A 19,184-nucleotide genomic window follows, 5' to 3' on the forward strand; every position below is an offset into this window, starting at 1 on the left:
TATATTTTTTTCGCAATCACCACAGTTAATCCTGTAACCTCCCGTGGCCTCATACTTACCACGTCTGGCTGCTTAGTCCCCTTGGTTTCCAGTGTATTTCTTGGAAGCAGTTTGCACTTGTCTAGTGAATGAGAATATTAACGAGATACAATGTGTCTACCGTATAATATTGTACGATTGACATAACATTGGTGGGTTAGAAAACCATACTCTGCTCATTGTACTATGTCTTTAATCAATGGTGAAATGTAACATATTTTCATATCTTTCGATGCCAGTTTTGTGTTTTATTTTAAAGCCTTAGAAAATAACGGAATGCCGAAACGCGAAAGACGACTTTGGAAATAATAAAAAGTGTGGTCAAGACATCTGAGAGTTATTAAAGTGCGTCCAAATGGCCGCTTCGTCTCATAGCATTTTCATGCGAATTGCAGCTGAAAGTTTAATTATAACCACTCTGTACTTCACAGAGGAAGGATTTCTTGTATACCTCTGCAGTTCTTTCGGAGGTTTTATTTGGGTCTATCGTTAGTTTTGCGAAGAGGGCTCGCCAAACGAAAGACCGGCAGTGAAGTATAAGAGGTATTGGGTTTCCCGAAATGTTCCACACACATCTTTAACCAATTTCCTCTCCCAGACAATGAGATCCGCCCCGATATTTATCCCCCGTACCAACTCGAACTCTTCCCCACCTATCCTACTCCACATAAGGGCTTCTCTCTCTCTCTCTCTCTCTCTCTCTCTTTCTCTATCTCTCTTTCTCTATCTCTCTCCCTCCACACACCACATTACTCCTCACCCTCTGTCTTTCATACCTACTGTATTTCCCACTATCCGCCTCAGGGCTCCTACCTATCATCTCCACAGTTTTCCTACTTAACAAATCCCTATCTTTTTATCTGCGTCTCTCAATCCTACTGAACATACTCTCTCCTCCGACAATACTTCTCACACAGTGCAGGTGCTTCATACATTAAATGAATGTGCAGTGCTTCAGCGTTTTTTTTTTAAATCTAAAGGATTTCATCTTCCTGCGATATGTTTTCAAAATGTATATATTTTCGTTTCCTACGGTGCGTCCTTGCCACTTTTAATTCTAATTTTGTTTCTAATTGAAGATTTTTTTACTCGCTTCACTGAAGAGCGGAATATTGTACTTCTGCCAGCCCATACACCGTTCATATAGGGCGGGGGGATGAAATAACAATAAAAGGGAAAAAACCAAAACGTGGCAATTACATTTATGACATGTCACTGGACTGGAGCCTGATACCAACTCGTGAGGGTAACGTCTTAGACCTCCTGGCAACAAACAGACTTGAATTTATCGAAACAGTTAATGTAGAGGAAGGTATCATTGATCGTAATGTTGTGACAGCATCTATGACGACGGGACCTACAACGAATATTAAAGGTAGTAAGATACAGTATATTTCCTCAGCAAGGGTGACAGGATACAAACTTCAGAATATCTCAGCAGTCAGAATAAAATATTCGGCGATGAGGGCGAAGACGTGGAGAACAAATGGAAAAAAAATCGAAGGCATCGTTCAATATGGCCTAGACAAATATGTTCCGAGTAAGATTTTAAGGGATGCGAAAGATCCACCATAGTTTAATAGCCGTGTTAGAAAAGCGCTACGTAAACAAAGAGCACTTCACCTCAGATTCAAGAGAAGTAAAAACCTAGCTGACAAACAAAAGCTGAACGAAGCGAAAACGAGCGTAAGGGGAGCAATGAGAGAAGCATTCAATGATTCTGAAAGTAAGACGTTATCAACCGACCTGGGTAAAAACCCTAACAGATTTTGGTCATATGTAAAATCAGTAAGTGGGTCAAAATAATCTATTCATTCTCTCAGCGACCACACCGTCACCGAAGCGAGCGGAAAATAACAGAGAGAAGGCCGAAATGCTGAATTAGACCTTCCGAAGTTGTTTCACAGCTGAAGATTGTAACACTGCCCCTCCTTTCAATCTTCGTACGAACATCGAAATGGGAGATATTGAGATAAACAATCTTGGAATTGAAAAGCAGCTACAATCGTTCAGTAGTGGAAAGGATTCAGGACCAAGTGAGATACCTAGGAGATTCTATAAAGATTATGCGAAAGAACTTGCTCCCCTTCTAGCAGCAATTTATCGTAGATCGCTTGAGCAACGAAATGTACCTATACACTGCAAAAAAGCGCAGGTCATTCCCGTTCTTAAGAGAGGCCGTAAGACAGACCCACGCTGTTATAGACCTATATTGTTGACGTCAGTCTGTTGTAGAATTATGGAACATGTTTTATGCTCAAGAATTATTACGTTCTTGAAAATGAACATCTCCTCTACAAAAAGCAACATGGATTCCGCAAACAGAGATCCTGCGAAACTCAGCTCGCTCTGTTTCTCCTTGAGATCCACAGCGCCGTGGGCAACGGCGCTGAGGCTGATGCCGTGTTCCTTGATTTCAGTATGGCATTTGACACCGTCCCGCATTGCCCTTTAATGAAAAATATACGAGCTTACGGAGTATCGGAGCAGACCTGCGATTGGATTCAAGACTTTCTTGCAGACAGAACTCAACACGTCGCTCTTAACGGAGTCTAATCGACAGATGTAAAGGTAATATCCGAAGTACCACAGGGAAGTGTGATAGGGCCGTTGCTGTTCACAACACATGTAAATGATCTAGCACAAAGCGTCGGACGCTCTTTAAGGCTATTCGCAGATGCTGCAGTTGTCTATACCAAAGTAGCAACGCCAGAAGATAATAAGAATTTGCAGAATGACCTGCAGAGAATTGATGAATGGTGCAGACTCTGGCAGTTGACACTGGACGTAAATAAATGTAACATATTGGCATACATAGAAAAAGGAATCCACTACTGTACAGCTACACTATTGATGACAAACAGCTGGAGACAGAATCTGACGTAAAATATCTAGGCGTAACTATCCATATAAACCAGATAGTGGGAAAAGAAGACACCAGACACAGATTTATCGGAAGAATCTTAAGGAAATGTAACTCATTCACGAAAGAAGTGGCTTATAAGGCGCTTATTCGCCTGATTCTTGAGTATTGTTCATCTGTCTAGGATCCCTATCAGGTAGGGCTGATAGAGGAGATAGAGAAGATCCAATGAAAAGCAGTGCGTTTCATTACGGGATCGTTTAGCCGGCGAGAGAGCGTTACGGAGATGCTAAACAAACTCCACTGGTAGACGTTACAAGAGAGGCGTGAGCATCACGGAGAGAATTACTGTTGAAACTTCGGGACAACACTTTTCACGAGGAGTCAGACAACATATTACTTCCCCCATATACATCTCTCGTATTGACCACCAGGAGAAAATTCGAGAAATTGGAGCCAATTCAGAGGCTTACCTGCAATCATTCTTCCCGCGCACTGTTCGCGAGTGGAACAGAGTTGGAGGAGTCAGATAGTGGTACAGAAAGTACCCTCCGCCAACATCATTATGTGGCTTGCGGAGTATGATGTAGATGCAGATGAACAGTAACTATTGCAATGTTTCCACGGAAGACTACATTTAAGCTACGATAAGTAAATCAGAACCGTGTGTACTGCGTTTCTCAAACGGCAACTATGATACATTTTCCAGTTTCTAGAACGTATTTGTCTCTATGAGAAAAGGGAAAGCATTTTTTGCGCTATTTTGCACAAGAGATCAATACAGGTATTCAGAAATGTCGAGTATGGTTTCAGGATACTACCTGCTGTTAACGAACAAGTTAAAGAGATTTATCTTGCAGTTCTGTCGTTCCTGATGTAACTATGTTCTTTATTAATTAATACGCTTTTCATAAAGTAAATAATATTGATCCAGACCTCATTGCAATTTTTCCCACGAGATCCAGACTAATCTCCAAGCAAGCCTTACCATTCCATCTCTCCCTCGTGTGCACATACCTCCCTCTAATACACAGGGTGAGTTTTATATCCTGAGACAACGAGATAGTTCAAAGACTACGCATCGGATTGAAAAACGGAAAAAACGTGTTCAGTATTTTTAAAAATGGTGTCCCCTGATACCAATGTTGACCACCCTGCGGCGTGGTGAAACTTTGAAATCTGAAATAGGAAAATCTCATTTTACTGTAGAATACGGGAAAAAACGTTACTTAATACTTTTCTCGTTGCGTGATAGTTGGCGCTGAAGTCGACAAATAACACAATTGAGTCCCAAAACGATATTATCCCGAGAAAAATGGATTGGATCAAAACCATAAACACAGTCGTGTGTGGCAGACGACTCAGTGTTTGCAGTTTTTTCCGTGTATCTTTTTTGAAATATTCATTCATTCACTATTTGACTGGAACTCATTGCGTGCACATTGCCCTTCATCTCTTAAATACGTTCCTTCATGACGTTACTGTGTTATTACTTATAATGCAAACTATTGTGATAGAAGAAAACATTGAAATGGTTTACATTTATGCAGAAAGTCATAGGAATGTATATGTTGCTGTAACCCTTTATGCTCAACGTTTTCTAAACAGGGTGCGATCAAGTGCTTCTTTTTGTCTGGTTATTTGACAGTTCTCCACCGAAGGAACGTGAAGTTTATAATTTAGTGCTAATAATGCACAATAACATGATTCAGCGTATCACCAATGCGTGTCAGAAGACTACATCGGAAACACGTCTCAGTTGTGTTGAATCGTTCCATGGAGAGATAAATAAGTGCTTCGAAGTGGGCGGCGACGGTTTTGAGCACTTCCTGTGAAATGATTATTGCAAACAAGCTTCCAGTTGGTGAGTGGTAAGAGAACACACATCTCAAACAAGCACCCAATTGGTGAGAAAACCCATTTCAAACAAGATTTTTCACAGTAACTGAACACATATGGATTTTTTTATCCAATGCATTTTTATCGAGATAATACTTTCTTAAACTCAGTTTTTTTTGTCGATTACAGCTCTAGTGCGCATCGAAAAGAGTGTAGAATCCGAATCCTGGCCGAGCGGCTCTAGGCGCTTCAGTCTGGAGCCGCGCGACAGCTGCGGTCGCAGGTTCGAATCCTGCCTCGGGCATGTATGTGTGTGATGTCCTTAGGTTAGTTAGGTTTAAGTAGTTCTAAGTTCTAGGGGACTGATGACCTCAGATGTTAAGGTCCCATAGTGCTCAGAGCCATTTGAAACATTTGAATCCGAATCTACAATAAAAATGGAATATTTCTACTTAACATTTCAATGGCCCCTCCCCTGTCTCGCTCCTGGGAGTGTAGCAAGAGGTCGACATTGGTATGACCAGACAGCATTTTTAAGAATGTTGAATATGTAATTTTGCGTTTTTTTAATCCCATGGGTAGTTTGACATATTTCATTGTCTCAAGATAAAAAACTCACCTTGTATAATATTGACACGAATATTTTAATATTTTGTTGTGTTTGTACACTAGATGTCATACTGAATAAAATTAACAAGTTAATTTCTGAGAACTAGACAACATCTTAAAATCCAAATAAACAAAAGTTAAGAGCCCTCGCTGTAGTTTCTGTTTTCGGTGTTTAATGTGAAGTTATTCTGCAAAGCTACGGCGAAATCGTTCGTTAACATTAAAGATGATGCTCAAGCATTATAGAAAACCCATAAATGCATAACACACTTGTCTTGTCTCAGTTAACATTTAGAGCAGGTCTTGCCAAAAATGTGCTTGGGCTCAGTTTCTAATGACGTCACCACAGCTGACGCAACTCTCGTAAAGAAGGACAGCCGGATAATCAATTAAAAGCGAATTAATCTAATGGTGTAGTGTGCTGCTACCGTATTTAGACACAAGCACTCACGCAGCGGCACCATTTTCTGTACTTGTATGCAGCACAGCCATCGCTTAAAACTGATGAATCGGGTCGTATTAATCTGACCTCGACCAATGGAGAGAAGTCTTAAGACGACAAGCATGTAGCCCGTTTTGTACAAGTCAGGCGATGTGTCACAATGGTTAAGATACTGGACCCAAAAAGAAACAATGTTCCGAAAAGGCTATGCACCCTACACGCAAAGGTAGGGAACACGGCACGCTGTCTATCTTTGTGGCTTACCAAAGATGCCGCCCTGAAAGTTGAGACATAGATGATGCGTAATAAGAAACAAATAGAAGCCTATAGACTAGTGTAAATAGATACAGAAACATGTCTAGATGACCAAACCAATAAGAACTGTTTCGATTTTTGCAGAAGATGGATTCATATAATATGGACGAAAACAAAAAAGATTTTTTAATAGTAAGAAAAGACACTGTAGTAACAAAACATATATTCCAGTAATTCAGGACGTTACACTGATAATCTTGTGTTAAATGCAAATTGACTACTGCAAGACTTCTCTTTAAATCAGCCTGGTGTTCCTGTATTCTTTTCTCGGGTGATAGTACGCAGCTCTTGTTTCTCCACTCTCAAAGCAGTAATCTTGTCAGCTGTGAGCTCTCTTGCGACTAATCGCCTATTCCAGCCACAGTGCGGATTGATATTTCTTGCATACACGCTGCTTTTGCAATTCAAGTGACTGTAACAAATGTCCTTTGATCAATTTAGTACTGAATCTCTCTGAAAGGGTTTAGAACTCTATTCCCTAACCAACTGAGCCAGTAATGAAACTCTTTTTCTGAAATCAGATTGGTTCTATTCAGGATTAAAATACATCATATTATTCCCCACTCTTTTGGTTACAAAACCCTATTTTCCAAAATAATCTCCGTTCAAAGTGACGGCCTTACGCCACCTTACAGGGAGGGCTTGTATACCCGCATGGTATCACTCTACTGGTCGACCTCGGAGCCTACGTCTTACTGCATCAATAACCTCCTTATCATCCACTTCCAGCGAAATGCATCCTTCATTTGGCCAAACAGATGGAAGTCAGAATATGCGATATGTGGGCTATCGTCCAGTGACGTTGTGTGAGCTCCTTTCGCGTGCACAGGCTGGTATTAGGCTTCGCGTTGTCATGGGGAAGAAGAACTTTGTTTGTATTTTTTTGTGTCGAACACGTTGAAATAATTTCTTCAATTTCCTGAGGGTAACAATAGACTTCAGAGTTGATCGTTGCACCGTGAGGAAGAACATCAAGAAGAATACCCCTTCAGAGTCTCAGAAAACCGTCGCCATTACTTCATTGGCTGTGGGTGCGGCTTTCAACATTTTCTTTTGGGGAGAGATGGTGTGGCGCCACTCCATAGATTGCTATATTGTTTCCTGTTTGAAGTGGTGAACCCATGTTTCTTCGCCTGTGATGATGTTCGACAAAAAAACGCCACTATTAGCCGTATAATGTTCAAGCAATTCTGCACAGGTGGTCCTTTGTTGCTCGTTGTGGTCTTCTGTTAGGTGGCAAGGAACCCAGCGGGTACACTCCTTTGGGTACCCCAACTGGTGGACAAGTGAGTCAGCACTACAAACAGAGAAGTCCAGGTGAGCAGTGAGGTGTTTGTGATCCTTCGATCACCTCGAATGAGAGTGTCCGCACGATCCACAACTGCAGGAATCACAACTGCGCACTGTGAATGGTACGTGGAAGATAAGACAAGTTTGCGCGACCTTGTTGTGATGATGGCAGACGCGTCGCCCGACAACTCACCGTGCTTTTGTTCACTGCCTGGTCTCTGTAGACATTCTGCAAGCGCCTACGAATACCTGCGATGCTCTGGTTTTCCGCCAAAAGAAACTCAATGACGGCTCTCTGCTTGGAACTCACTACCGTTACAAACGCGATTTTGGAGGCTACGTATTGCGCGCCACCTATCGGAGCTTCATGAAACTATAAGAGGCTGAAGCGGGAAAATTCCTCAATGCCCCATAACAAACACCGCATTTTTTCAACTGAAATTACTTATTGAAAATGCCGAAAATAATTGATTGACAGAGATGATTTGAACTCTTAGTCTGAAACTTAGTTACCAAGTCACATATTTTACTAACTCAGCTTTTCTTCTGAATTTATACCATCCCATTTACGAATACCACACCCAGATCCAAATGGTTCAAATGCCTCTGAGCGCTATGCGACTTAACTTCTAAGGTCATCAGTTGCCTAGAACTTAGAACTAATTAAACCTAACTAACCTAAGGACATCACACGCATACATGTCTCGCTCGGTTCCAGACTGTAGCGCCTAGAGCCGCACGGCCACTCGGGCCGGCCACCCGGATCCGCTGAACAAAAATATTCCTAAGAAAAAGTTTCAAATCGACATCATCACTTTGCGCAATAATTCAAAGGTCTGCTGTGGCCTTTGAAACTTTCCCGGCATGTACATTGTTCCCTGACATTTCGGGGGAATTGCCGGGTTTCAGTGACTTGTTAACACGATATTTCAGCGTAGAGTCTTCTGGCCGTCTTCATTTGTACATTGGCGAAGGTATTAAGACTTCCTCCTCGTACGATCCTCCGACGTATGCGAAGTGTACTCGCAAGTGTTTGTGCAGGCATTATTGAGCGAGACGGTGGGTCACAACTGGAAACCGCATGGGATCTTGTCACGGAGAAATTTACTGTTTTGTGTGACCGACTTCTGTCTCAATTTAACCAAACGTCTCTATACTCCCTGACTGTAGAACTCTGGTCTCTGAGCATACAGCTTCAGCGGGCCTGCAGGTTCCTTCCAACTGAATCGTACGCCATTTTGTAGTTACGGTAAAAAAGGTTCGATCAGTCTGTACGTGAGGAAGGATTGTATACTGTTTCCTGGTTATGTCATTGACTGCCACAGTGTCTGACATAAGAAGCTGTCAGATCAGCAAAAGACTGCAGTACCTCATTAGCAGTCGCCAAAATAGCAAGAACAATTCATAAGCTAGAATTTTACAATCTCGCTTGTGGTATTGTTCTTGCGAACGAAAACAGAAAATTTAGTGCTCCAGAAATATTTCATGTTATTTGCATGTAAACTGACGAAATACATTACCTGTCATATTGTTCTCTGTTGTCAAAACAGATCACATGTAGTACCCAAAAGTGGAGGTAATCTTCCTGAAAACCTGATACTGAATGTAGACTTCAGAAAAATACCCCGTTTCATTTGCAGTATGTGTCTGTGACACTGAAAGGCGACATAAATACGAGTAGGCAGTGAATCTCGTCAGATACCGATTATGTAAAAATGTCTTTCGCTTTAGACTGAGAAGCTGTTTCCGTTGGAAATTTTAATGTCAGTTTACATTAAACGAGTATTTGCTTAGTTTATCTGTAATTTTCATTATCAGTGGTGGAATGTCTGGGCAAACGTTTACAGCACTCTATATTACGGAGTACACATACTTAAGGGTTTGGCTAATATAGTATCTAATTTGTTGGTTTCTCCTGCATATAGCGGAATTTTTCAAAGACAACAAGCGATATGAGCGAAAGTTGTCCCATCCTCAGGGAATGAGCATAGGGAATCAGATGCAGGAAATCTGCATCGCCGTTCCAGGCACTGTTACTACTGGAGGTGATTTGCCGTTGCCTTCTTCCGGCCTGTTACAAACTGTCAAATGTGTATCTGTATCGTGAGGATGACTGTGATGAGGGCTTGTTCAGTGTAATGTTGGGTTTGTGTTGATATCGATGAAGGGCAGGGTGAGGATAAAACCCAGTGCCCGCAGTTGCCCACTCCTCTCGAATAGCACCACAGGGGCCGCCGAGCTTAACGTGCCCATGCAACGCACGGATCGTTATCAACAGAGTCACATGCCCTAACTTCATGAGTCATTTCAGAAAGATTTCGAATTTAGACGAGGACACTGGCGCAAATATTGGTGATTAGGAACTCTAAGCCATCACCTGACCTCCCCTTGCCGGCCAAATCTGGCAGTGAAAATTTTCCACAACCAAGATTCGAACCGGCTTACCTCAGAGCCGAGCGACGCCGTACAGGTGTGGTTAGCAACCCGCCCACGGTGGCTGGTAATGTATGAGTAAATTAATTTTCTGATCAGGCTGTCAGTGTTCGGATCACTCTAGAGTTTGAAACAGAACTTTCACAGTTTTTAGCTAATTTTGAAACACTTTTTTCGTCTCCATAAATCTGAAACGTCCGACGCGATGGGCTCATGTGGACGCAGAATCGTAAAATATTGTCTTTTGCGTACTAGTTATACTTAACGGCTGCCATGTTGTCATAAGGCAAAAAACAACGTACGAGGATCTTTAGAGCTGCAGTTCGACACCCAGGTACTATAAAGATCACTGGAATTTATCGAATGAAGATGATCGACCTGATACTGAAAAGGGTAGCTTGTACTAGGGAGGGCGCTCGGAGCGACGCAGTGTCGCCAACAGAAGCGCGTGCGCTCAATAACGCCTGCGCGACTCCTGGCTGGTACACAACGCATGCGTCGGTGGGGCCTTAAATACAGGAACTCGGAATACTTCCGACGGTATAAACCTGAAGACGGCTAGAAGGCTTCGTAGCGTAATATTGCGGCAGCAAGTTAATGACAACCGGCAATCCCTCGAAAATTAATTGAACAACAGATTGCTATACTGGAATCGGGTTAGATTTACTCCGACAGTTATGCGAGGGACTCTAGTTTAACAGTAAATCCTAACTTGATTTACTTTTTCACATACACGAAGCATTATCAGTCACGACAATTGCAATAAATTCGAACTGTCAAACGGGAGTCGAATTCCAAACCTTTCAATTGTGATTCTTAGCGATGCAGCCACCAGACTACCATGTCGCCGTGGAAGTGTGCACAACGGATGAACAAGACGGAAGCTGTGGCTGCTTTATGTATTTTGGACAGAGTACCTGAGTGGGCGGCGCAGCAGCAGCGGCGGCTGACGCAGCATCGTTGAGCGGCGAATGCTCCCTGGCGCTGCGCATCTCAGCACTGCGGCCCCAACTGAGTCCTTCCGAGAACACCGCCCCCCACCCCCCTCCCCCCATCGCAACCCCTTCCCCAGCCAGGCAACTTCTGTCGAGCAAAGTCGCTGACAGTTAGCGTATTTTCAGTGTTGTCTTCGAAATGTAGCAACACGTGTGCCAAGGACGCGCCTGGGGTCACATCTGACCTTCGAGATGATGAGAGTTACAGAATCACGGAAAGGACTTTTTTTCAATTGTTTCGTCATGTTTCTGAAGCACTTCACGTTCTAATTGCAGTGAGACTGGTCTCGCGTTCCTTGAACGTTAGTTGTGTTCCAAGGATCCATTTGACTCCGTTACGCAACGTCCAGAAGAGTGGCTCTTTTCCTAATCTTCGGGCACTTCTTTTTATACAAGTCTTCTTCCTGGCATTGTTACTGCTCTTTCAAAATCCGCTTGTGAAAGACATTCACTTGAAGTGGATCTGTAATTTATTTCTGTAGTTGGCCGTTACCGCTTCACCTAAATTAGCACCGAGCGAGGTGGCGCAGTGGTTAGCACACTGGACTCGCATTCGGGAGGACGACGGTTCAATCCCGTCTCCGGCCATCCTGATTTAGGTTTTCCGTGATTTCCCTAAATCGTTTCAGGCGAATGCCGAGATGGTTCCTTTGAAAGGGCACGGCCGATTTCCTTCCCTAACCCGAGCTTGCGCTCCGTCTTTAATGACCTCGTTGTCGACGGGACGTTAAACACTAACCACCACCACCACCTAAATTAGCTAAGATGGAGAATGGGGTGATGGAAGTTTTTAAGGAGGAATAGAGTACACCTTGCATCTATGAATAGCCGGCCGGTGTGACCGTGCGGTTCTAGGCGCTTCAGTCTAGAACCGCTTGACCACTACGGTCGCAGGTTCGAATCCTGCCTCGGGCATGGATGTGTGTGATGTCCTTAGGTTAGTTAGGTTTAAGTAGCTCTAAGTTCTAGGGGACTGATGACCACGGAGGTTAAGTCCTATAGTGCTCAGAGCCATTTGAACCATCTATGAATAGCGAACTGCGTATCTGTTTGGCGTTTTTAAAATTTCAGGTAATTAATTAAATAGCTGTAGAAAGTTGCTAATCCAAAAATGGCTTCTCTCTCTCTCTTTCTCTGTTTTTTTCTCTCTTTCAACTACCTACATACGTTATTAAGTTTGTACAGAAGTCTCAGAGCGCGAGTCCTGATCGCACTTGTCCAGTTTTTTTACTTTCCAAAGCACTTGTTAGCTGATGTGTTGCCTAGAATGCATCTGCTGGAATTCTTAAACTGACGGTTCAAAGACAGTTCTCGGTGTAGGCTGTCACTACACGATGAACATAGGAATGGTTTGTAGGCTGATCAATAGGCACATACAGTCTTCGTAGCACCAGCTTATCTATTGGCTTCGAGGATGGCACACAGGAACTCGGTAAAGCAAGGTGCCACTCGTGTATAAGGAACATATAACAGGCACGTATCGACTCTGACGGACTTGAGATATTGCTCGTTGATCAGCATGGATATCGTTTTACGCTTATTCCATTCATTTAAGCGATCGCCTTACTAATTCCACATTTTTCTATTGGTATTTCTTCTCGAAGGAAACTTGCGACATATTACCCATATTTAACGCTTCTACTACTAACAAAATGAAATATCCGTTGTTTTCGGACGCAGTTCAAACAGCTTAATACCAACGCTAACTCTATTGTCCTCGTTTTTCGTTCACTGCAGAAATTTGTATCTGAGCTGAATCAATGTTAACTATGATTTCTTGTAAATCTCCTGACCAGTAAATTGATCAGAGGATTTGGAAAGATTGTATTTCATACCCGCCTATATGCAGTGCGGCAGAACAAACGTACGGAAAACCGCGTTACACTTTTGACCTTTATTTTTGCAGAATGGTACTTACCGTTCTATGCTCAACGATAACGACTAAATTGAGCAAAATGATCTTCGTAATCGGCATAGATTTTGAAAGCATCGCAACGTGAAACTCAACTTGGTTTTTCAGACATGGGAAAAACTAATTGAAAATTATATACCATTTTGGTTTGAAGGAACTGTGAAGACATGTGAGTGTTTAGGTATATATTATGTATGCTGACGAATACACTAAAATAAAGGGTGAGGTACTATCTATTGCCACCAAAAATAGCTCCGAAAGTATGATAGGAGCTGAAAAGTTTGTGGGACAAAAGTTGCATGGGACAACGGGGGACATAATATGACGCTGTTTTTTTGTTGCTAGGTGTGGTCGCTTCAGAGATATGGAGGTCAACTTTTTTTTTTTTTTAAATGGGATGCTATAGTTTGGTACTTATTTTTTGATAGCGGCTATCGTGATGAATTCAATGATGTGTAACAGTAAGGCCTTTGAAGGTCAAAAAGGTGGCATGAACGTCCATTTACACCCATAGTGTTGATACCACATTCTGTTCCTTGTTCCTAAAGATATTTTCTCCAATAACAGACCTAATGTTTCTCGCAGGAATGTGGTGTACTTCCTACCATTAAGATTTCCTTCGATGAAATCTAGTCACCTCTACAAAGTGCATTTTCTTGTGGGATTTGATGCAGTCATCTGTCAATTTGTAATCTCACTTGGAGAAAGCTGACGTTCAATAAGAAGGTCTGCATTAACGAGATAAACTGAATTATTATTTAATGCATTTTAGACAAGTAAATTTTAATCCAATGTAGAAGTCAAAAGAGTAGGACTAGTTTAACCGTAATAGTGAACCAGATTAGCCCAGGATGTGAGTTGAACGCGGGAATGTGGTACGCATATTGTTTAGAAAATTTGGAAAAATAAGAAACTCGAAACAAGAATGTGCAAAATCTGCTATTGCAAGTAGTAGCAGATGCTGTGTAGATAAATCGTTAAATTACTGCGGTCTTCCTCTTAAATTAGTTTGATCTTCATGTATCAAAAGTGTGTGCGTGTTTGTGCACTCATTCATACAGAAAGCCGATCAGATTTCATCAACCTTAAAATTCTTTGGACGGAGAAACAAGGGAACTGCCACCATTCCGTCAAGGCCATGCAGAATGACTGGCTCGGAGCAAGGCCACGATGTCAAACTTCGGCCACTTTTCGGGCGTCAGGGTCCAGGGCCGCTGTTTCCGGTGTTGCCGCCCACATTCGCAGCTACCTCCCCGTTGAGGGAAACGGGGGAGGGAGGAGAGAATTCGCTTCCCGCCGCCCGATAGCTAGAGACTAAGTCCCCTTTGTGTCTTTGCCTACATGGATTTACTCGGTAAACGGATGTCAGTCACCAAGCCTCTAGTTGCATGGACTTACTCTTTTAACAAAGAATTACCAAGACAAGACCCCAGAGCTGGGTCTGTGTAGGACACTGAAGAGGTTTCGAATTTAGAGCAGGGTACTGGCGCAGCGACTGGTGATCAGAAAATTTACATCTCCCTTTCGGCTGAACTCTGACGGTGAAACTGAGTTTCCCTGTCAGGATTCGAACCCACTACCCACCATATTAGCCAGTGTGTGTGACCTAGGCTACAAATCAAACTGATTTCGAACATCTTAATCGCTTCGATACTTCAGTCAATGCACGTCAAAGAGTGCATGGTACTTATCACGCCACAACTTCCCTCTCGGTTAGGGAACAGAAGCATGTCAGCCCTGAAAAAAAAAAAAGAAGTTATTTCTCGCCTTTTATGAAGAGAAAACTTAAAGAGTTCCTTTCTTTCTATGAAACCTGTTGCGACTAAATTTCATCATGTACACAGAACATTCTAACCCTACCGACTGACAATGGTACTGTAGTTCGCTTTTGCAGTACGCTATTGTAATACACGAGCTAGTACTAGAGGCAGGTCGTGGGCTCCGAGTTAAAAACATAACTGACTGTGTCAGACTGGTTTATTCTGGGCCACGGGTTCGGAAAGAGCCACAGTCAGCCCCCTCCACCAAGAGAAGGTGCTTGTTATACTAATTAGCTTACAAATTCCCGCGTCTATGTTCTATGTTCTTCTTTTCTAGAATGAGTAAGGAGATATATTTATGATATTTTACCTGCCCGTACCCCCATATAGCTTACATACAGCATTTTATCAGTCAGTGTCCTTAGAAAGACGACGTTTCATGACAACCAAAAGCTAACCGAAACACATTGTATGAAATAATAATGTTCTTTAAGACAATATACAAGATTAACTTCGAAATTTTCGAGAAATACAGATGACGACTAAAGGCTGATATTGTTTGAGTGACGATTTCTATGCACGATTCATGACGAGAAGCATACCGAATAGATTTGTGCTACAATGATATAAAAACTGAAGCGATTTGAAGGCTGCAAGAAAGAGCACACACAGCAAATTTAAGTGTTGGGAAAGATTAGGACTGTGCTCATTCGTGATCGATCAGTCCTAATTGAGGAAGGTCAAGAGACGTGAGAATCGTTCCACTTCACTGCAGCGATACAAGGTGAACATAGCTATCTTATTATGTGAAACTCGAAATTTTCCCAGAGAAATGAATTTTCAGTCAACATTCAGGCATGTAGCTGGGGGTTAGTTCGTCTTCTTATTTCACTAACCAAGAATTTAGTGACCGATCGCTTTGATAAAACTTGAAACATTTTCTACCGAAATACCGGGTGATCAAAAAGTCAGTATAAATTTGAAAACTGAATAAATCACGGAATAATGTAGATAGAGAGGTACAAATTGACACACATGTTTGGAATGACATGGGGTTTGGTTAGAACCAAAAAAATACAAAAGTTCAAAAAATGTCCGACAGATGGCGCTTCATCTGATCAGAATAGCAATAATTAGCATAACAAAGTAAGACAAAGCAAAGATGATGTTCTTTACAGGAAATGCTCAATATGTCCACCATCATTCCTCAGCAATAGCTGTAGTCGAGGAATAATGTTGTGAACAGCACTGTAATGCATGTCCGGGGTTATGGTGAGGCATTGGACTCGGATGTTGTCTTTCAGCATCCCTAGAGATGTCGGTCGATCACGATACACTTGCGACTTCAGGTAACCCCAAAGCCAATAATCGCACGGACTGAGGTCTGGGGACCTGGGAGGCCAATCATGACGAAAGTGGCGGCTGAGCACACGATCATCACCAAACGACGTGCGCAAGAGATCTTTCACGCGTCTAGCAATACTTTGCTTTTTTGTGGTTCTAATAAAACCTCACGTCATTCCAAGCATGTGTGTCAATTTTTACCTCTCTAGCTACATTATTCCGTGGTTTATTAAGTTTTCAAATTTATACTGACTTTCTGATCACCCGGTATTTGAAGAAGAATTAATTTTGAACTGATAGCGTCCAAAAAAATGGACTAAGTTTCTTTTATAGTTCTGACGTCTACATGTTAAGCTAAAAAATTTTAAGGTTGATGAAATTTTATCGGGCCTCCGTCCGGGTGGCTGTGTTGAAGTTTCGCGACGTTTTGTGGAATGTCACTCTCATCAGCTTCTGGCAAAGTGGAGATTGCAGCGTACCATATATTCACCTGAGCAGCGACCGTCTCTCGCCACCTCTTCCCCAAGGCGCGGGGTTTGCGACCTGTGGTAATGCACGCGGACCTCTCGGTGCCTTCAGTTTTGCCCTGTCACGCGATGCGTGAAGTGCTGTGAGCGTTCATGGCGTGCAGGTGCTAGTGAATGGTAGCCCTCGTCCCTGTTGAGAGATTGACTTGGAGCCTTATCTGAATTGATTCTTTGATGATGCTCTCTCAAAAGCCACTAGCTCGGCACAGCAATTTTGTTTTCTCAAATTCGAACGTATGTCCCTCATTGAGACTGTGTTCTGCCACTGCTGCTTCTTCTTTATGCCCCAGACTTACGCATCTAATGTGTCCGATCCAGCGTTGCGAGATGTACTGGTGGCAACGCTCGCATAAGTTGCTATACATATCAGTTATTTGCAGTTTGCCCTTTACCAAGCGAAGCATATTTTTCGTCTTTCGTGATAGTCGAAAGATGATCTTGATGTTGTTTTCTCCGACAATTTTCGCAATTTTGGCTGAGGGAGACCCAATGCAGGGGATAAGGCGAGTGTCTCTTCCTCTCTCTCTCTCTCTCTCTCTCTCTCTCTCTCTCTCTCTCTACCTCTTCTTTGCGGATGCCTGTATCGTTCGCTTTCTTCAGAGGACGTCTAATCTGCGAGAGCTGCCAGTCACGTTCGGCATGCAATCCTGCACTAGTAGCTATACACATAGAACACGCTCAGCAGTTGACGCTTCGCGTGTCTGAACAAGACTGAACGCACCGAGAGTCGAACGGTCCTCCACGCCCTACATCACAGGTGGCCGAACTCGGCGCCTGAGATGGTGGAAAAATCGCTGACAGAAAAACTGGACGTGTTGCGCCGTTTGCTAGTTAATTAGCATTGAAGTTACCCAATCACACCGTTGCGCGCATAAATTCAAGCAGTCCACAAGAGACCGTGACGCTAAATGTGTTATTCGTTTGGTTTCCTAGAACTAAACAAGAAATTGGATATGGAAAGGTAATAAGGATCCAACCGAAGCCGAAGGCTGAACAATCTCGTACGCCATCATCTACGTTATGCGAACAACTGACATAATTTGTATCTGGCGGGCCACTTAAATAAGTGTGTGAAATGACCTGATCCTGGCTAACTTCAATGTTAATTAACTCGTAAAAGGCGCAACGTATCGAATTTTCTTCTTGACAATTATTTCTCAGCACAGCCTATCATGCAACAACCTTACAAGGTTTTCAGACTGTTTCTGGCCGTGCTACATACAGAGTGGATCAGTAACTATTTCCATCAAGAATAACTCCGAAACTATGATAGGAGCTGAAAAGTTTGTGAGACAAAAGTTTCATGGGACAACGGGGGCCATAATATGACGCTGTTTTTTTGTTGCTAGGTGTGGTCGCTTCAGAGATATGGAGGTCAACTTCGTTTTTTTTTTTTTTTTTTTTTTTAAATGGGATGCTATAGTTTGGTACTTATTTTCTGATAGCGGCTATCGTGATGAATTCAATGATGTGTAACAGTAAGGCCTTTGAAGGTCAAAAAGGTGGCATGAACGTCCATTTACACCCATAGTGTTGATACCACATTCTGTTCCTTGTTCCTAAAGATATTTCTTCCAATAACAGACCTAATGTTTCTTGTTGGAATGTGGTGTACTTCCTACCATTAAGATTTCCTTCGATGAAATAGGGGCCTCTAGTTCTGTCCTCCAGAATCCCACACCATACACTCACCGAGCCGGCCTGTGTGGCCGAGCGGTTCTAGGCGCTTCAGTCTGGAACCGCACGACCGCTACGGTCGCAGGTTCGAATCCTGCCTCGGGCATGGATGTGTGTGATGTCCTTAGGTTAGTTAGGTTTAAGTAGTTCTAAGTTCTAGGGGACTGATGACCTAAGAAGTTAAGTCCCATAGTGCTCAGAGCCATTTGAACACTCACCGACCAAGGATTTTGGTATGCAACTAGCCGCAGCCAACATGGATTTTCAGTTGTCCAATATTGCATGTTATGCAAATTAACATTTCCATGGTTCGTGAATGTAGCCTTGTCAGTAAATTAAATTAAATTAATAAATGTGTCATCCCTCTGAATCTGAAGTTGAGCCCATCGGCAGAATTTAATGCGACGCATACAATCCATACCAGTTAAGTTTTGGTGGAGTCAGATATGGTAAGGCTGATATTTATGGCGGTGCAAAACACGAACAACACAATTCTGGCTCATGCCAGATTCCCTTGCGATTTGATACGAACTAACACACGGATCTCGAACCACAGTGGCAAGAGTACCAATTTCCGCTTCAGTCCGGAACCGCGCTGCTGCTACGGTCGCAGGTTCGAATCCTGCCTCAGGCATGGATGAGTGTGATGTCCTTAGGTTAGTTAGGTTTAAGTAGTTCTAAGTTCTAGGGGACTGATGACCTCAGATGTTAAGTCCCATAAGTGCTTAGAGCCATTTGAACCAATTTCCGTTTCCTCGTTAGTAACTTTCCTTTGCCGGATATGTTTCCAATGCGTTAAAGATCCAGTTGTTCTCAGTTTATCATACACATATTGAAATGTACGACGTGTAATGTGAGTATGTTGAGAATATCTTTCAGCGTATAAGTCTCTAGCTCTCACTGAATTTCGTTTTCATTCTCCGTAAATGAAAAGCACATCGACTTGTTCTTCGAGGGAATACATCATACACATTCGCTTGATTCGACGATACTAGTCGTACCGTTCCTGTTAGTGTTGTATTGCGAAACCGTGGAATGGTAATGATAATAATGAGCGTATGGCATTGGTGGCTGGGAGACGCCTCGCGGGGCGGTTCGGCCGCCGCTCCACAAATACTTTAACGCCACTACGGCGACTT

At 42.7% G+C, this 19,184-nt stretch overlaps 1 protein-coding gene across 7 annotated transcripts in view; it reads right to left on the reverse strand.

The window, feature by feature from the left end:
• The window catches only part of LOC124721760 (organic cation transporter protein), a 306,826-nt gene that overhangs the window by 84,939 nt on the left and 202,703 nt on the right, over window positions 1–19,184 (reverse strand). Inside the window, exon 1 of one of the 7 annotated variants that reach the window (XM_047246866.1) lies at window positions 10,748–10,853. The exons of the other annotated variants lie outside the window; for them this stretch is intronic. Within the exon in view, the coding sequence (XP_047102822.1) occupies window positions 10,748–10,822 (75 nt within the window). The 5' untranslated portion in view covers window positions 10,823–10,853. Of the gene's footprint in view, window positions 1–10,747; window positions 10,854–19,184 lie in introns of those variants that run through there. 7 annotated transcript variants of the gene reach the window in all.

The sequence above is a fragment of the Schistocerca piceifrons genome, chromosome X (assembly GCF_021461385.2).
Source record: "Schistocerca piceifrons isolate TAMUIC-IGC-003096 chromosome X, iqSchPice1.1, whole genome shotgun sequence".
NCBI lineage: Eukaryota > Metazoa > Arthropoda > Insecta > Orthoptera > Acrididae > Schistocerca > Schistocerca piceifrons.